This window comes from Mustela nigripes, chromosome 1 (genome assembly GCF_022355385.1).
Source record: "Mustela nigripes isolate SB6536 chromosome 1, MUSNIG.SB6536, whole genome shotgun sequence".
Classification (NCBI taxonomy): Eukaryota; Metazoa; Chordata; class Mammalia; order Carnivora; family Mustelidae; genus Mustela; species Mustela nigripes.
The window spans coordinates 11,872,450-11,892,642 of record NC_081557.1 but is presented as its reverse complement, the minus strand read 5'-3'; the positions used below and the strand labels follow the sequence as shown (position 1 = coordinate 11,892,642).

The following is a 20,193-nucleotide window of genomic DNA, read 5'->3' as shown; positions in this document are numbered from 1 at the left end:
GCACCAACTTGCATTCCCACCAACAGTATAAGAGGGTTCCCCTTTCTCCACATCCTCTCCAACACATGTTGTTTCCTGTCTTGCTAATTTTGGCCATTCTAACTGGAGTAAGGTGGTATCTCAATGTGGTTTTAATTTGAATCTCCCTGATGGCTAGTGATGATGAACATTTTTTCATGTGTCTGATAGTCATTTGTATGTCTTCATTAGAGAAGTGTCTGTTCATGTCTTCTGCCCATTTGTTGACATGATTATCTGTTTTGCGTGTGTTGAGTTTGAGGAGTTCATTATAGATCCTGGATATCAACCTTTTGTCTGTACTGTCATTTGCAAATATCTTCTCCCATTCCCTGGGTTGCCTCTTTGTTTTCTTGACTGTTCCCTTTGTTGTGCAGAAGCTTTTGATCTTGATGAAGACCTAAAAGTTCATTTTTGCTTTTGTTTCCTTTGCCTTTGGAGACATATCTTGAAAGAATTTGCTGCGGCTGATATCAAAGAGGCTACTACCTATGTTCTCCTCTAGGATTCTGATGGATTCCTGTCTCACGTTGAGGTCTTATATCCATTTTGAGTTTATTTTTGTGTATGGTGTAAGAGACACTAAATCTTTTCTTATCCATTCTTCTATTGATGGACACTTGGGTTGCTTCCATATCTTGGCTACTATAAACAATGCTGCTATAAATATGGTGCATAGCTCTTTTCAAATTTTCTTTGGGTAAATACCCAGTAGTGCAATTATTGGATCATATGGTATTTCTATTTTTAGTTTTTTTTTGAGGAACGTCCTTACTGCTTTCCATAGTGGCTGTACCAATGTAAATTCCCACCAACAGTGCATAAGGGTCCTTTTTTCCCCACATCCACACCAGTGCTTGTTCTTTCTCATTTTTTTGATTAGAGCCATTCTGATAGCTGTAAGGTTATATCTTGTTATGGTTTTGATTTGTGTTTCCCTGATGATGAATGATATAGAACATTTTTTCATGTGCCTGTAGGTCATGTGTATGTCTTCTTTGGAGAAGAATCTAATTCAAGTCCTCTGCCCATTTTTAAATTGGATTATTTGTTTTTTGATGTTGAGTTGTGTGAGTCTTTATGGATTTTGGATATTAAGCTGTTATGGTGAAAAAAAGAACCTTTCCTCTAAGGTTAGGAAGAAGACAAGGATGTCCACTCTTGCCACTCTTTTCCCCCTAAAGATTTATCTATTTATTTCAGAGATAGAGAGTGCATGAGTGGGAAGGGCAGAAGGAGAGGGAAAGAGAACCTCAAGCAGATTCCACAGTGAGTGCTGAGCCAGAGGCAGGGCTGGATCCCCTGGGGTCACAACCTGAGCCAAAACCAAGAGTCTGACACTTAACCAACTGTACCAACCAGGTGCCCCCACTCTTGCCACTTTTATTCAACACAGTCCTAGAAGTCCCAACCACAGCAATGCAACAAGAAAAAGAAATAAAATTCATCCAAATTGTTAAAGAAGTGAAACTGTCACTATTTGAAGATGACATGATACTATACACAGAAAACTCTAAGACAAAACTAATACACAGAAATTGGTTGTTTATATATAATTAAAATGAAGTGATAGAAAAATTAAGAACACAATTCCATTTGTAATTGCATCAGCAAAAACAAAATACGTAGGAATAAATTTAACCTACGAACTGAAAGACCTGTACTCTGAAAACTATAAAACACTGAGGAAAGAAATTGAAGATGACACAAATAAAGAGAAAGGTATTCCAGCTCATGAGCTGGAAGAATTAATATTGTCAAAATGTCCATACTACCCAAAGTACAGATTCAGTGCAAACCCTATCAAAATACCAACAGCATTTCCACAGACCTAGAACAAATAAGGCTAAAATTTGTATGGAACCACAAAGATCCTGCATGGCAAAAACAATCTTGAGGAAGAAAAGAAAAGATGGAGATATCATAATTCCAGAATTTAAGATATATTACAAAGTTGTAGTAATCAAAACAGTATGATATTGGCACAAAAATAAATACACAGATCAATGAAATGGAATAGAGAGCCAGAAACAAACTCCTATTTATACAGTCCATTAATCTGTGACAGACAGAGCAGGAAAGAATATCCAATGGAAGAAAGACAGTCTCTTCAATAAATGGTGTTAGGAAAACTGGACAGCTACATGGAAAAGAGTGAAACTGGACCACTTTCTTACACCATACACAGAGAACAATCAAAATGTACTAAGGACCAAAATGAGATATACTGTGATATTTTCAAGTACTAAAATGTTGATATTTCTATTGGTGCATGGCAATTATTCCTAAATTATTTAAATAATGAGATAAGAGGAAAGAGTCAAGTATTCAATTTATGATAGAAAATTTATAACAATAGTACTCTCTACCCACATAGTGCATTAAAATTTCAAGTCAAGCAAAGACAGTTATTAGAAAGCATTCTCCTATATTTCTGTTACTCCCAATGGAAGAAGAGGAAAACAAGTGATAAGGAAAAGCATCTGTGGCAAGAATAAATTTTACTACAATTCAAATACTTGCAGAACACACCAGTTATGAATGTGACAGTATTAAATTTGGTTATAGCTAATTCTGGATTAAAATGACCATCTACACTTAATGAAGCCAAAGAAGATGAAAAATTAAAAATGCTTTCTTAAAACAGTGCTAGAGTTAAATAAAGTGTAGCTCTAAAAAGAAAGAAACCACTTATTTAGGAAGATCATCTCAAATTATTGAATAACAGATGAGATTATTAATTTTTTAGTTTGCTTCTATTATTTTTTAAATTATTATTAAAAATTTCTTTTCACTTAAATTCGATTTGGTTAACATGTAGTGTATTTTTAGCTTCAGGGGTAGAATTTAGTGATTCATCAGATACATATAACACCAAGTGCTCATTACATCAAATGCCCTCCTTAATGTCCATTACTCGATTACCCCACCCCACCAGCTACAATGTTTGTTCTCTGTTGTTAAAGAGTCTCTTATGGTTTGACCCTTATCTGTTTTTATCTTTTTTTACCCTTTCCTTTCCCCTATGATATCTGTTTTATTTTTAAATCCCACATATCAGTGAAATCACATGGTATTTGTCTTTCTTTGACTCATTTCCCTTAGCATAATATCCTCTAGTTCCATCCACATCATTGCAAGGGGTCAAGATTTTGTTCTTTTTGATGGCTGATTAATATTCCATTGTGTGTATATATACCACATCTTCTTTATCCATTCATCTGTTGATGGATATCTGGGCTCTTTCCATATTCTAGCTATTGTAGACATTGCTGCTATAAACATGGGGGTGCAGGTGCCCCTTCGAATCACTGTTTGTATCCTTTGGATAAATACTTAATAGTGCAATTGTTGAGTCACAGGGTAACTCTATTTTTAACTTTTTGAAAAACCTCTACATTGTTTTTTAGAGTGGCTGCACAGGTTTGCGTTCCCACCAACAATGTAAGAGGGTTACCCTTTGTTTTCATCCTCACCAACATTTGTTGTTTCCTGCATTGTTAATTTTAGCCATTCTGACTGGTGTGAGGTGGTATCTCATTGTGCTTTTGATTTGTATTTCCCTGATACCAAGTAATGTGAGCATTTTATCATGTGTCTGTTAGCCATTTGTATGTCTTCTGTGGAAAAATGTCTGTTGGTGTCTTCCACCCATTTCTTTCTTTCTTTCTTTTTCTTTCTTTCTTTCTTTCTTCTTTTTAAGATTTTATTTATTTATTTGACAGAGAGCAAGAAGAGAGGGCATAAGCAGGGGAAGGGACAAAAGGAGAAGAAGGCTCTTTGATGAGTAGGGATTATGTCCATTTCTTTTTTTTTAAGATTTTATTATTTATTTATTTATTTTATTTATTTATTTGACAGACAGAGATCACAATTAGGCAGAGCAGCAGGCAGAGAGAGAGAGAGAGAGGAGGAAGCAGGTGCCCTGCTGAGCAGAGAGCCCAATGTGTGGCTCGATCCCAGGACCCTGGGATCATGACCTGAACTAAAGGCAGAGGCTTTAACTCACTGAGCCACCCAGGTGCTCCTCCATTTCTTGACTATATTTTGGGGGGGCGGGTCTTGAGTTTGATAAGTTCTTTATAGATTTTGGATACTAGCCCATTATGAGATATGTCATTTGTGAATATCTTTTACCATTCTTTAGGTTGCCTTTTAGTTTTGTTTATTGTTTCCTTTGCTTTGTGAAAGCTTTTTATCCTGATGAAGTCCTAATAGTTCATTTTTGCTTTTGTTTCCCTTGCCTTTGGCGATGTGTCTAGCAAGAAGCTCTTGTGGCAGAGGTCAAAGAGATTGCTGCCTGTGTTCTAATCTAGGGTTCTGATGGATTCCTGACTCACATTTAGGTCTTTCATCCATTCTAAGTTTATTTTTATGTAAAGAAATTGGTCCAGTTCTCCATGTGACTGTCCAATTTTCCAATACTATTTTTTGAAGAAACTGTTTTTTTCCCCCAGTGAATAGTATTTCCTGCTTTGCTGAAGATTGGTTGATCATAGAATTGAGGGTCCATTTCTGGGCTCTCTGGTCTGTTCCACTGATCTATGTGTCTGTTTTTGTGCCAGTACCATACTGTCTTGATGATTACATTGTATTATAGCTTGAAGTCTGGAATTAGGATGCCTCCAGTTTTCATTTTCTTTCTCAACATTCCTCTGGCTATTTGTGGTCTTTTCTGGTTCCATACAAATTTTGGATTGTTTGTTCCAGGAGTCTTGTTTTTTTAATACATTCTGATACCCGATGTCTTTGGATTGAAGCACTTAGTCCATTTACATTCAGAGTAATTATAGAAAGATATGAATTTAGTGCCATTGTGTTATCTGTAAAGTCACTGTTTCTGTAGATTGTCTTTGTTCCTTTCTAGTCTTTATTACTTTTGGTCTCTCTTTGTGCTCAAAGTGTTCCCTTAAATATTCCTTGCAGGACTGGTTTAGTGTTCATGAATTCCTTTAGTTTTTGCTTGTCTTGGAAACTCTATCTCTCCTTCTATTCCGAATGACAGCCTTGCTGGCTAAAGTATTCGTGGCTACGTATTTTCCCATTTAGCATGTTGAATATATCATGTCAGTCCTTTCTAGCCTGCCAGGACTCTGTGGACAGGTCTGCTGCCAGCCTTATGTTTCTACCTTGTAGGTTAAGGACCTCTTGTCCCAAGCTGCTTTTAGGATTTTTTTCTTTATTTTTGTAATTTGCAAGTTTCACTATATGTTTGAGGCATTGGCCTATTTTTGTTGATTTTGAGAGGAGTTCTCTGTGCCTCTTGGACTTAGATGCTTGTGTCCTTTCCCAAATTAGGAAAGTTCTCAGCTATAATTTGTTCAAATTAACCTTCTGCCCCTTTTCCTCACTCTTCTTTTTCTGGGACTCCTCTTCTATAGAAATTATTTTGTTCTGTGGAATTGTTGAGTTCCCTGTCCTCCTTCATGATCTAATAGTTTCCTTTCCCTTTTCTTTTTGGCTTCCTTATTTTCCCACATTTCATCTTCTATATCACTGATAATTTCTTCTTCTTCATTCATACTAATTTTTATGGCCTCCTCTTTGGGCTGTATCTCAGTAATAGCAGTTTTAATTTTGGCCTGATTAGATTTTAGTTCTTTTATCTCTATGTTAAGGGATTCTATGGTGTCTTCTATGCCTTTTTCAAGGCGAGGTAGTGTCTTTATAATTGTTGTTTTAAATTCTAGTTCAAACATATTACTTATAGCCATATTGATTAAATACCTGGCTGTGAGTACTACCTCCTGTTCTTTCTTTTGGGGTGAATTTCTCTGTCTTCTCATTTTTGTTCAGAAAAGAAAAGAAGAAAGAAACAACAACAGCAATGCAAAGCCCCCCTAGATCCTGGGTGTGTTTTGGTCTGCTTGCTAAAAAAAAAAAAACTAGATCCCAAGATAAGAAAGAAGGAAAGAAAAAGGAAAGAAAGAAAGGAGAGAGGGAGGGAGGAAGGAACAAAATATATATATACATGTCTGTATATAGAAAATACAATATAATGAAATATATAATGTATATATACATATAAACACTAAATATATGTATATAAATAATGCAATACAATGAAAGGGAACAAAAAATAAAACAATAGAGATATAAAGTACATATAAAAATTTAAAAAAGGATAAAAAAGAATTGAAAAAATAAAAAAAAACTGAAAAAATAATACTAAAAGACTAAAGAATAAAAATACAAAAATGCTATATACTGTTTTCCCTAACAGCTGAAGATTTGCAGCCCTCTATGATCAGTTAACTTGGTGTACGCGAGTTGTTTGTTCTGGTTTTCTGAAGGAGGAACCAGTTGAGCTAATTCTTAGGTGGATTTGTCCTAGTGGAAATGCATCTCCAGTGCACAGAGAGGCAGTGCTCAGTGGGAGCAGCTCCAGACTCCACTAGGTGGTGCAGTTTTGCTTCCTGAAGGCTTACAGCACTGAAGGAGGGGTGATGAAAATGGCCGTGCCCAGCTCTCTAGCCCTGGAGCTGAAAATTCTCAGCCCCAACTCTCCAGTGAGCCCTCAGAGAAAAGCAATCAATCACTTTTGTCTCCTTGGTTTTTGTCAGAACTCTGTTCACCCTTCATGTGTCCAATCATTTTTATCTCAGGCACACGACTGAGTTTCAAACTCCAAAATTTTAGGGAGTCCTGTGGTGGGGACCTGAGCTGTTCCTCCCAGGGAGGGTCTCAGTATGCTTCTACGTTTTGCTGGACCTGTTCCCAAGAAAGCTGTCACATGACCACGAAGCCTTTTGCAGATTTATAGCAACACAGAGCAGAAAGTCAGCGCCTACACTTACTGTTCTCATCTGTCTTCCCTGTTCCTACACCTGGAAGCTCTGCTCAGTACCAATTCTGCACTCAATTGCTTATAATACTTTGCAGTAGCCTCCTTAAGCAGGCTCCCTCTTTGCATCCGTATCACCCAGATTCAAGTCTCTGTACATCTTACCTTCCAAAGGACAGTTGCTTTTCTATTTGTAGACTTGCATTTGTTTTTTCAGAACTCTGATTTGTTTCTTGGGTGTTTAGAATGATTTGATAGCTATCCAGTTGTATTTGAGGGACAAGACAAGCTTAAGGTTCCTACTCCTCTATCATCTTAACTCCTCCCAATAACAGATGAGATTATTAGGAGGAAGGAGGCATAAGAAAATATTACCACAGTTCAGTTAGAATTAGAAATTAATTGGAAAATATTGCCCCAAAATACACTGACAAATCAGCAAGGATGCCCACTAATACATTTTGTTCCTTAAGATCACATTTAACATAAAAGATCAAATAATTTTATTTTTGTTCAGTTTTTATTACTAATACAAATTTCTTTATATATTGTTTAATTTAGTGGTTTTCAAATAACTTTATTTCTATGAAAAATATAATATTTATATTTTTATAAATTTATATTTTTACTGCATATTTAAGAATAAGCTTAGGAGTTTTTGTTTGAAATGTATTGACTGTGTAGCTTCTCTAGTTTTTAAGTGTTTCCCCAAAATGTGAGCTCTTGGGTGGTAGAGTTGGTTAAGTGTCCAACTCTTGGTTCTGGCTCAGGTCATGATCTCAGGGTCATGAGATTTAGCCCTGCCTCAGGCTCCTCACTCAGTGCAGAGTCTACTTGAGATTCTCTCTTTTTCTCTCTGCTCCTCCCCCCAACTTATGCTCTCTCACTCTTTAAATGTTTAAATCTTTAAATATTTTCCTAAATGCATATGGAAGTTATAGCTTTATAAATTTCCTTTTAATGATCATTCTAACTCACCGTGCTATCTCACAACTTCCTATGTTGGCCCTTGGTGTTTTTTTCTGGTTAGAATGGCCTCTTTTTCTTTTCAACCTAACGCTATCTATAAAATATGCCCCAAATCCAGTGTAGATGAAACCTCTCATCAGGAAGTCTCTCTGACCTTTTCCTATAACCTCCATCTCCAACCTTCATAGTTGAATCAGCTTTCACCTAGGCTATTTCTGTGTTATACATCTGTTCTTGCACACTTCACAACATATTCTTTTATTTGCTTATGGATTTTTTCTCCCAGGCTGTGAGTTCCTTGAGGAAAGGACTTGCTCACTATCACACAATTCATTTCTGTATCCCCTGGGGCTGCCACACTTCTAGGTGCATGGCAGGCTCACAGCAAAAATGAACACAGAGGCATATTCATACAACTTTTGGCAACTTACCTCCTCCTGAGGGCGGATAACCACTGTTGTAAAGTCAGGCCACTTGTCCACTAAGGCCTTCAGCTTGAATGGATTTCCCTGGTTCATGTGGAAGACAGTCCCATAAACCTGCAGCATCCCAAGTAAGGGAGAGAAGTTTGGCTTGTTAGGAAGGGATGGTAAAGTGTCTTGTTTGATCAGGACAAGGATTATTTCCATGAAATCATGGAATTTTGTGTTAAAGTAAGGCCAAATAGGGCACCTAGGTCAAACCATCTCCAAGTACTACTTTTTTTTTTTTTTTTTTAATTCTTAAATGAGGAGAGCTTTCTCTCTCCATCCAATATGAATCATACATGCATATAGTAAAATGTTTGGACTGATAAAATTTGATGATTTTAAGACTACCATTCTTCATTTTAGGATTTAAAATGATCTCTTCCAAGACTTTCTTCTTTCATAGACATAGAGATACAACAATTTTATAAAAATAAAATGATCTGATACATTGTGTTTTTTCCCCACTGAATGCATTGTGGGCATATTTCCATGTTCATAAACAGAAATTTTTTCAATTACTTTATAATGGCTGCATAGGATTCCATTGTAGGGATGTACCACAGTTTAATTTATTTGCCTATTTGTGGTAATTTTAGCCATTTCCAACTTTTCACTTTGACAAATAATTTTTCATATAATGTGCTTGCACAGAAATCTTTGCATGGGTACCTATTTTCTTAGAATATCCAGAAGAGTAGTTGCTGGCTCAAAGATTATGTACATGTTTAATGCTCCTTAACATAAATTACCACATTTTTTTTTAAAGATTTTATTTACTTATTTATTTGTCAGAGAGAGAGAGAGAGAGAGGGAGAACACAAGCAGGCAGAGCAGCAGACAGAGGCATTTAGAAAAGCAGGCTTCCCGCTGAGCAAGGAGCCTGATGTGGGACTCAATCCCAGGACCCTGGGATCATGACCTGAGCCAAAGGCAGCAGCTTAACCCACTGAGCCAACCAGGCGTCCCAAATGACCACATTATTATCTGGAAAGGTTAAATGAACTTCCATCAACAAGCAGAGGCTACAGCAAATACTCAAGAGAATAGGTTGTGAGTCCCATAGTTTGGGGCCCAGTCTTGGATCCCCACCCTCATCCTGGACATTGTGTTTCTGTGGTTTGGGGATTGGGGAATGCAGCAGTGGATATCTGCATGGGCCCCACGGTAAATGTAAACACGAAGCCTCTTCAGATACCAGCATGGGAACATGCCAATGACCCAAGGCCAAAAAGATGGTATATACTTTAATAATTTCCACCATGGATAGATGATGACCAAGGACTATACTGATATCTTTCACCCCTGCTCTCCACCCACATAAACTATTGATGTTAAAGGGGTGGGGAAGAGAAAGGGGGAAAAACTCACTTGAGGGCGACCTGGGTGGCTCAGTCAATTAAGCATCTGACTCTTGGTTTTGGTTCAGGTCATGATATCAGGGTTATGGGATCAAGTCTTGCATCAGGCTCTGCACTCAGTGGGGAGTCTTGTGCTCTCTCTCTCTCTCTCTCTCCCTGTGTTCCTGCCCCTGCTTGTGTATGTTCTCTCTCTCTCTAAAATAAATAAATCTTTAAAAAAACCCTCTGAGTTGACTGAGTTAGTTTATCTAAATTTATTTTGTTTTCAACCATAAGTGGAGTCTTGATACAGAAATTCAGTATAGTTTGGCAAATTATAGACATTACGTTTTTATACACTTGTATTTGGGGCCTGTAAAGTTGATTTGCACTACGATATTATCCATGATGGGATCTGAAAACATGTAGAAATGTTACTCTTTGTTGTTCCCATGGCCTAATTATTTAAATTTTTCTTCTTTTTTTTTCCTGCTGAACTCAGAACATGCCAGGCAGCTACTCTCAGTTGACTCAACTGGAATTGACCCAAGTACTACAATGTATTTAACATTTAACACTTACAGGAATGGCTGGACTTTTTCTTATCTGGGACGCAAGTAAGTTTTGAGTTTTAGGTTATACATCCATTAAAAGTACCTGGCATACAAATATTTTAGATTTCAGTTAGGGAGAAATGTGTATCTTTAATATGCATCAAAGGAGAATTAATTGAGGCACAAAGAGGGCCACTATATCCTACCACAGAGATGTTCCAAGAAAAGATATTTGGGATTCACCAAGAGTTTTCTCAAAATATTTGAGGTCCAACTAACAGAAGAGGTAAAGAGAAATTCAGATAACAAAATCCTACACTAAAGCATGAAGAAAACGGGTCACCTGTAAAATTTATAAAAGAGCTCCTTAGCATAAAAATATCTTAGGCAATTCTTCGTAGAGTGTCTAGCTAATGTAACCTCCTCCCCCCAAATTGACTATCTCTCTGCAAGGTTGCCTGAATCATAAGGATCACCAAAGGAAAGGAATTAAATATTAGGTATAGAGATTAATGTTAGTAAGAATCTACCAAAATGGGTTACTTTAGTTATGGATCACAGTTGGCCCTTGAACAACATGGGGGTTAGGGGCACTGATTCCCTGCACAATGGAAATCTGTATATAACGTTTTATTCTCCCCAAACTTATGAATTATGAATTATGAATAGTTTACAATTGACTAGAATCCCTACCAATAATATGAACAGTTGATTAGGACAACTTTGTATGTTATATATTATATTGTTACAATAAAGTAAGGAAGAGAACGTTATTAGTAAAATTACAAAGAAAATATATTTACAATAGTTTACTATATTAACTTTAAAAAATCCACACATAAGTGAACTCATATAGTTCAAACCCATGTTGTTCAAGGGTCAGCTGTGGCTCAAAGTCATTTTATCATAGTAATTAAAGAATATTGCAACTCATTTCATTTGCCTGTGTCTAATAACTAAAAATTAAGCCATGTGATCTCCAAATAAAATAGTGCTAATATTTTTCTCCTTTATACTGAAAGAAGGGAGTAACAGAGCTGTGAGGGAGTGAGGGAGTAAATGCATTTATCTTATCTAAAATGCATGCATCTTATAGGAGTGTCTTATAGAACAGTAAAAATCTAATTTCTTTAAAAAAAAAAGATTTTATTTATTTATTTGACAGAGACAGAGAGCAAAAGTAGGCAGAGAGGCAGGCAGAGGGTGAGGGGGAAGCAGGCTCCCTGCCGAGCAGAGAGCCCAATGTGGGGCTTGATCCCAGGACCTTGAGATCATGACCCGAGCTGAAGGCAGAGGCTTAACCCACTGAGCCACCCAGGTGCCCCTAAAAATCTAATTTCTATGTCTACAGAAATTTCAGGGAAGAACAGTTGTCCTCTCAACACACATACACATACATGAAGACACACGGTTTTTACTTTGTTTCTACTGGAGTACACCCTGTCACTTTGGTGGTAAAGGAAAAAACAAGCAAGTACTCGTGAATGGCATTAAGAGTCGTGCTTGCCCAGTTCTGGATGTAGGTATTTATTTGTGCATCTAATTTAATCCTGAGATTTCTGGTCAGATGTACTAGGTTAAGGGAGATACTGAGAGTCAGTCATGAAATAGCCTGATGTGCAGTCAGTTCGGAGAAATTGGGAAATTTAAATTAAAATGGGAATTGACTTCTTAGGAATTTTAGAGAGGACATGATGGTTAACCTGTCACCTGGGAAGTGTTCTTTTTGGAAGAATAAATTAAACATTAATATGCAGTCTTCGTGAAATTTGGAGGAAAAATATGGACAAAATTCCAATGTTATTACAGAATGTTCTTTTGGAAAGTAGTAAGGGAACACTTCTGTAATCACAGAATATAAAGCAAACAGCAGTTAGGTTCCAACATACCCATGTTCATAACATAGCATTGAAGTTACTATTTATGTGATATTAGGTAAATCACCAAGCTGAGCTCTGTCTTCTCATCAGTGACACAGACATCATAGCACATATCTTGTACAGAGGTAATGCCACTCAGTGAGAGAAAACACCACTAGCACTTGTCACAGACCAAATGCTCAATAAATGTTAATCTCTTTTCTTGTTTCACAGGAAATTTCTATTCCTTTCTCCCCACCCAGAAATTTCCACAGTCACCTTTAAAGATTCAGGAAGGCTCTTCCTCAAGGATTTCTCCAGTGTCTGCAGCATCTGGGCACCTTGCAATAGGAACATTGTGGAAGATACTGTAGCCTAGAGGAAGAACCAAGAAACAGCCAGGAATGAGAAGAAACTGGAGGCAATTCAAAAAAATGAGTAGTAAGTTCTCGTCCAATGATCAGGTCCCCCTTCCATGTCTCTTCATCCGTGAGAGCATCACTAAAGTCTTCACCAGCTCCAGGGAAAGCCGAGCTGGTAGAAAGCACAGGAGGCTCTTTCTACATGTTTTTAGTTCACTTTCTTACCCTTCAGTGTATTCCAGCCATCAGTTTCACTTTAGATTAACAAGCACATTTTCTTTTGAAATTCATTTGCCATTAGTGATTCTTCTGACTCCACCAGTGAAGAGCTATGTAACAGTGGGGAAGGAAGTTACTCTTTCTGGGCCTTGGTTTCCTCTGTTAACCTCACCAATAAAACTGTCAGTCATTTTACCATCAAAAATGGCTGACTTGGGACTAGCAAAGAATTGCAGTTCAGGATAAGGAAGCTGTAGAAAATGGTAGGCAAGTCTGGAGAACAACGGAGAGGAACACTTATTTATGTAAGTCAGAGAGAAGTTGGGAAGGCTGATCTAAACAAAAGGTCTATTGGAGGAAAGAAAAGGTTCCAAGTGTAGAGGCTTTTTATTGGCTGAGTTGTGGTCATCGCCTACGGGGAATAAGGTGGTGCTTACTTCCTGTTGGGGCCGCTGTGAATGCACGGGAGAGTAGTATGGCCAGGGCTTCCTCTGCTGGCTTCCTGAGTCCATTGGAAAGGATTCCTTTTGTTGATTTTCACAACCTCAAAGAAGATGGGCTAGTAGTCCTAGCTACTTGGTGAATTTTTGTGGGGACTAAATGAGTTAATACATTAGATGAGTCAATAAGGGCTTTGAAGACTATCTGTCATATAATCAGCACTGAACGTGTTTTTTTTTTTTTTTTAAAGATTTTATTTATTTATTTGACAGACAGAGATCACAAGTAGGCAGAGAGGCAGGCAGAGAGAGAGGAAGGGAAGCAGGCTCTCTGCTGAGCAGAGAGCCCAACTCAGGGCTTGATTCCAGGACCCTGAGATCATGAAGGCAGAGGCTTAACCCACTGAGCCACCCAGGCACCCCCGAGCATGTTATTTTATTACAACTATCCCTGTTCCTTCTCCCTCTCTTCTTCCTTCCCATCCTTTTCTGTCCTCTCCTCTTCCTCCCCACCTGAGTTAAAGTGCTACGTATTGCAAGCTGTTTTGCTGCAGTCTTTTCAATGTGAGCATTAGGACATGGTCTAAAATATAAACAAACCTATTAAAAAATTTCCAGGCTATATTCCAAATTGGTATTTACCCCCCCCCCCCCCGCCCTTTTAAAGCCATACACCATCTCAAAGCCTCGTTCTTATACCTACGGTGCATATTGTACAGATTACTAGGTAGAATAAATATAGCATTTTTTCATATCTGATTCACTGCCTGAAATTGGGATTATCAAAACATTCTATAAAATCCCAACCACCTGGAAAAGAAGAAAAGTGCCCGTGTCACAGCACTGTACTTTGGAACTATGATCTTTGGAGGAGTACAGAGTCCCTTCTAAGTGAAGGCACCAAAGAAGTGATCTGAGAAGGTGTTGCATTAAAACCAACTGTGAGTGAGATGCCACGCTCAGGTCAGAAATGGGTAACTTTGAGATTCAAACCGCAGGGAGGAGGCTTCTGCTTCTGGCTAAGCTCAGGTAACAGGACTCACCTTCTCAGCCGGAAAAAAAGAAACTGACAGAACTAAACAGCAAATGACAGGGTGCCTGGCTGCCTCAGGTGGTTAAGCTGAAGGTCAGGTCATGATCCCAGGTGCTGCTCAGTGGGGAGCCTGCTTTTCCCTCTCCCACTGCCGGTCCCTCTGCTTGTGCCCCCTCTTTCTCTCTTTCTGCCAAATAAAATATTTTTTTTTAAAAAAGAGATCAAATACTTAGAAAAAAAAAACAACAACCGAAAAACTAAACAGCAAGTGAAACAACATCGCGCAGCACAGAGCTGCCAACCCTAGAAAAGGAAGAGAAAAGGTGAGCTTCATGATTGCATCTGCTTGCTTGAAGGCTGTAGCTCTGGGAAATGGAACCGGACCAGACCACAGCAGTCTCACTGACTTGAGTATACAGAGATAGAGGCCAGCATGGAGCTCCAGAAAGAGAGAAAGGGGGTGGGGAGAGACAATGAGAAAGACAGAAAATGAGAGAGAGTTCTGGAGATCTTTGGGAAAGAGCAGCCTCCTACAGTCTTCGGCTCGTTGCTGAACTGTGTAAGGGGAGACTTCCTTGGCCTTTATCCTAGGAAAAGAACCACTGGAAAAGATCAGGTGGAAAATTTCTGTTAGCTCACACAAGTCTGGAAAGAGTTTGTATTCTGACAGGCTGAGTGGAAAGACCTCGTAACATTAGGGCATCAGGTGAGATGCTCAGCAGAGGATTGAATTCAGACTTGTCTGTTCTCAATCCACCCTACCCTGGTTAAAAGCAAGTCTTGAAATGATCATCTCATTCCAATAGCTTAACTATGCACCAAAACAAAACGCAACATTATAAGTCTATCAATTCAAAGTTATGATTTACATTGTCTAGCATCCGATAAAAAATGCTAGGCATGGAAAGAATCAGGAAAACATGATCCATAAGCAGGAGGAAAAAAAACAAACAAACAGTAAAAATGGACCCAGAGGAGACATTGCTAGGCCTATGGTCAAAATTGTTGTTGTTGTTTTGTTTTGTTTTTCTGTTACAACAGTACAACATTTAGCACCTGAAATGAAAAATACATTGGCTGTTTTTAGCAGTAGATTAGATGTTGCAAAAGAAAAGATCAATGAAATTGAAGATGCAGCAGATGAAACTCTCCATAACAATACATGAAAGGGAAAAAGGATCAGAAGACTTATTATTGCTAGTATGTCACCATTTCTCCCCCAAATTGATCTATAGTTTCAAATTAGCCATAAAACATCCCAAGTCTTATTTGTAGAAAGTCACAGATTCTAAAATTTACATGATTTCAGGGCTTACTAGAAAGTCACTGTAATCATCATAGAGGAGTCTTGGCATAAAGAAAAATAAACCAATGAAATGGAATAGAGAGCCCAGAAATAGATAGATATTTGTGGTCATTTGATTTGCTACCAAGATGTCTAGGGGCGCCTGGGTGGCTCAGTTGGTTAAGCGACTACCTTAGGCTCAGGTCATGATCCTGGAGTCCTGGGATTGAGTCCTGCATGAGGCTCCCTGCTTGGCAGGGAGTTTCCTTCCCCTCGAACCCTCCCCCTTGTCATCCTTTCTCTCCCTCCCTCTCTCTCTCTCTCTCTCTCTCAAATAAACAAATAAAATCTTAGAAAAAATAGTATGATGCCTCCATCAGAAAGGATGAATACCCAACTTTTGTAGCAACATGGACAGGACTAGAAGAGATTATGCTGAGTGAAATAAGTCAAGCAGAGAGAGTCAATTATCATATGGTTTTACTTATTTGTGGAGCATAACAAATATCATGGAGGACACGGGGAGATGGAGAGGAGAAGGGAGTTAAGGGAAATTGGAAGGGGAGGTGAACAGGAGAGACTATGGACTCTGAAAAACAATCTGAGGGGTTTGAAGAGGTGGGGAGTGGGAGGTTGGGGTACCGGGTGGTGGGTATTAGGGAGGGCACAGATTGCATGGAGCACTGGGTGTGGTGCAAAAATAATGAATACTGTTATGCTGAAAATAAATAAAAAATAAATTAAAAAAAAAAAAAAAGAAAGTCATTGTACTTATTTGTCCCTCTGCTACTTTCTGCATGACAGGTCATTTATCTAAAATAGTTCCACATTCCACTTTGGAATTTGAGTTTTATGAATTTGGGAAAGAATTTTTTTAAAAAGCTGACCTTAAAACATAACATTTTTACAAAACAACAACATCAGGCAAGGTCATCCTGTGGCCATGATGGAAGGAGACAAAAAAGAGACTGTGTCACAGTCATGTTTGAGCACGGACAAAACAAGAAGGCTGTCTTCTCTGCAAAAACGGTCAAATACTCCTCTCCCCAGGTAACAAGTGGCTGCCACTTCTTTATCCCTGTGCTTTCTTCCTGCTTCAAGGACAAGAGTCTTCAATAGAATTGGAATGCTTTCTGACAGTATCCAAGCAGAGCAAACTCATGCTTCCTCGAACCCTTCCCCAAATCACCTGGCAAGTCCCTCCTGACAGTTACTGAGATGTGCCACACTTCCTTAAGGTATGCTGTCTCTCTTGTTGCAACAGACAATAAATTTGACTCAGCTGGCTTCTAGGTGTGTTCCACATGGTCTTTGGCTAGAAGTTATTGACACTTAAATATTTAGCTCTGAGGCATTTGTTCCTGCTGGGTTGTTCTCTGTTCACTTTGACTTCCTAGGACTCTAATACTTCTTTTCAGCTTAGGTCCTCAAGAAGGTGGATTCTTCAGGGTGGTCATGAAAGATTTGGACTTGTAGAAATGAGCCAATATTAGTTTGTTTCTATGGAAAAACATCTAGGTCACAAAGATTTCACTGTATGTTTGGATCCTGCTGCTTTAACATATTGGGCAATGTGCAGAGTGGTGGCATGTTCCTGGTTTTTCTATGTGTGTGTCTTCTGTCTCTCTCCCAAATTACTGTCAGTTGTTTGAAGAAAACAAAATGATGAAACAGCATTATGTAAAAAAAAAAAACAAAAACAAAAAAGCAAACCAACCAAACAGACAACCCTATGTACATACCTAAATTAAAAATACTTTGTTTAGGGACACCTGGGTGGTTCAGTTGGTTGAGCAACTGCCTTCGACTCAGGTCATGATCCTGGAGTCCCAGGACTGAGTCCTGCATCGGGCTCCCAGCTCTATGGGGAGTCTGCTTCTCCCTCTGACCTTCTGCTCTCTCACGTCCTCTCTCACTCTCTCTCTCAAATAAATAAATAAAATCTTTTAAAAAAATACTTTGTTTTAAAAAAAATGCTAACTGTCATCTGAGCTTTCAGTGAGTAGTGGTCTTTTTTTGCTGGTGGAAGATCTTGCCTCCATGCTGGTGTCTGATCAGGGTGCTGGCTGCTGAAGGTTGGGGTGGCTAGGGCAATTCCTTAAAATAAGACAACAGTGAAGTTTGCCACATTGATTGGCTCTTTCTTTCACAATTTCTCTGTAGTGTGTAATGCTGTTTGATGACATTTTACGCACAGTAGAACTTCTTTCAGAATTGGAGTCAATCCTCACAAACCCTGCCCCTTTACTCCGGCAGTGAAGTTTACATAATATTCTAAATTCTTTGTTGGCATTTCAGCAGTCTTCACAGTATCTTAACCAGGAGTAAATTTCATCTAAAGACACCACATTCTTTGCTCATCTGTAAGCAGCAACTCCTCATGCATTGAAGTATCATGAGATGGCAGCAAAATCAGTCAGCTCTTCAGGCTTACTTTGGATTCTAGTTCTCTTGCTGTTTCCAGCACATCTGCAGTTCCTGAAGTTCCTGCCTCCACTGAAGTCTGGAACCCCTTGGAGATCTCCATGAGGGTTGGAATCAACTTCTTCTAAACTGTTAATGTTGATATTTTTATCTCTTCCCATGAACCATGCATGTCTTTGATGGAGTCCAAAATGGTGAGTCTTTTCCAGAAGTTTCTCAATTTACTTTGCTCAAATCCATCAGAGGACTCTCCATTTGTGGAAGCTATCACCTTATGAATTTTATTTCTTAAAGAATAAGAATGAGACTTAAAAGTCAGAATTAGTCCCTGCCTGACTCATGGGCTGCAGAATGGATGTTGTGTTAGCAGGCATGAAAACAACATTAATCTTATCCATCTCCATCAGAGCTCTTGGGGGACTAGGGAAACTGTCAATGAGAAGTAGTATTTTGAAAGGAATCTTCTTTTCAGAGCAGTAGGTCTCAACAGTGGCTGAAAATATTCAATAAACCATGTTGTAAACAGCTGTGCTATCATTCAGGCTGTGACATTCCATTTACTGAGCACAGGAAGAGTAGATTTACTGTAATTTTTTGTTGTGGTTGAGATTTTATATATTTATTTGTCAGAGAGTGAGAAAGAGCACAATCAGGGGGAGGGTCAGAGGGCAGAGAGAGAAGCAGTCTCCCCACTGAGCAAGGAGCCTGATGCGGGATTTGATCCTAAGACCCTGGGATCATGACCTGAGCTGAAGGCAGATGCTTAACAGACTGAGCCACCAAAGATTTTATTTATTTGTTTGTCAGAGAGATAGAGATAGAGAGAGAGAGAGAGAGAGAGAGAGAAACAGCGTGAGAGCACAAGCAGGGGGAGCTGCAGGCAGAGGAAGAAGCAGGCTTCCCACTGAGTAAGGAGCCTGATATGGGACTCAATCCCAGGACCCTGGGATTATGACCGGAGCTGAAGGCAGATGCTTAACGACTGAGCCGCCCAGGTATCCCAATTTACCATACTTCTTAAGGGCCCCAGGATTTTCAGAACATAAATGAACATTGGTTTTAACTTAAAGTCAGCAGCTGCATGAAAGTTCTAGATGGCATCTTCTTTCAATGGAAGGCTCTTTCATCTACACTGAAAATCTGTTGTTGAGTGAGGCCACGGTCATTAATATCATAGTAGATGTTGTGGATAGCTTGCTGCAGCTTCTCTCAGCGGTTGCCCCTTCTGTAGTGAGTACGAACCTTTAATAAATAAAGTGTAATAAATATATGAATAAATAAATAATATATAGTAAGTGCAAACTCCTACTAAATGAAAAACGGAAACAAATTGCAAACTAACCACATAGCAAGTGAGCCTAAACCATATGCGTGTAGTGATAACAAACTAACCTCGTAGCATAGCAGGTAAGCCTAGACCATATGCGTGTAGTGATAACAAACTAGCCTCGTAGCAAATACCACATAGCAAGTAAGCCTAAACCATATGCGTGTAGTGATAAGATTAGTGTGGAGTAAAAAGTTGTAAATATTTTCTACTTATGCAAAATATCGTAAAGACCAAAAAATGTTTTTGACATGTGTGTGTTTTTGATGTGCAAGCATGAGAAAAATAAGTGATGTAATGTGTTTTCGAAGGAGACTTAGCACAGTATATAAAAGAGGCATCGGGTTGGACTGAGGTGAAGCGAGTTCCCTGTCGGGAGGACATCATCGCAGATGTTACCGATGCCCCGACAGCTTTGTTGCTGACCATTCTCTGGCTCTCAGTCTCAACTTCTGCGGTGACCTCTCTGTCTAGATTGTGAGGCGACGTCTCCTTCTCCGTGACAACTTCAGCGGACTGTGACCGGACCACGATAGTGGTGCGGACCTCATCCCAATAAAGATCAAGTGAGTTACATCATATCCATCTCTCTATCTCTTCTTTACACGTCGCGACCTCCTGGCGGGACGCAGGGGTTTTGCTCGCGTCACCTTCACCTTGCAGTTTGATGTTATGGAGACATTTTCTTTCCTCAGACCTCATTAACCAGCCTCTACTAGGTTGAGACTTTTCTTCTGAGGCTTCTTCACCTCTCTCAGCCTTCACATAATTGAAGGGAGACCTTGCTATGGGTTAGATTTTGGTTTAAGGGAATGTTGTGGCTGGTTTGATCTATCCAGCCCACTAAAGTATTCTATATCAGCAATGAGCTTGTTTTGCTTACTTATTATTCATATGTTCACTGAGTAGCACTTTTAATTTTCTTCAAGTTTTCCTTTGCATTCACAGCTTGGCTAACTGGTGTAAGAGGCCTAGCTTTCCACCTGTCTTGGTTTTTGACTTGCCTTCCTCATTAAGCTTAATCATTTCTAGCTTTTGATTCACAGTGGGAGGCAAATGACTCTTCCTTTCACCTGAACACTTAGAGGTCATTGTATGGTTAACTCTCCTAA

The 20,193-nt window shown here is 38.9% G+C and overlaps 1 protein-coding gene and 1 long non-coding RNA gene across 6 annotated transcripts in view; one reads left to right on the top strand and one right to left on the bottom strand.

Annotated features, from left to right (window-relative positions):
- LOC132020826 (glycine N-acyltransferase-like) overlaps positions 1 to 20,193 on the bottom strand; it is a 26,045-nt gene that overhangs the window by 4,809 nt on the left and 1,043 nt on the right. For 2 of the 5 annotated variants that reach the window (XM_059404976.1, XM_059404970.1), the window contains 2 exons: positions 12,271 to 12,366; positions 8,203 to 8,310 (listed from right to left, as the gene is read on the bottom strand). In XM_059404976.1, the coding sequence (XP_059260959.1) occupies positions 8,203 to 8,310; positions 12,271 to 12,348 (186 nt within the window). In that variant the 5' untranslated portion in view covers positions 12,349 to 12,366. Of the gene's footprint in view, positions 1 to 8,202; positions 8,311 to 12,270; positions 12,367 to 13,009; positions 13,615 to 18,763; positions 18,997 to 20,193 lie in introns of those variants that run through there. The other 3 variants (XM_059404966.1, XM_059404978.1, XM_059404958.1) reach the window with 3 other exon arrangements.
- Positions 19,080 to 20,193, top strand: part of LOC132020891 (uncharacterized) — a 21,953-nt gene continuing 20,839 nt past the window's right edge. The window contains exon 1 of the long non-coding RNA XR_009405143.1: positions 19,080 to 19,647. This is a non-coding gene — a long non-coding RNA (uncharacterized LOC132020891). The remainder of the gene's footprint in view (positions 19,648 to 20,193) is intronic.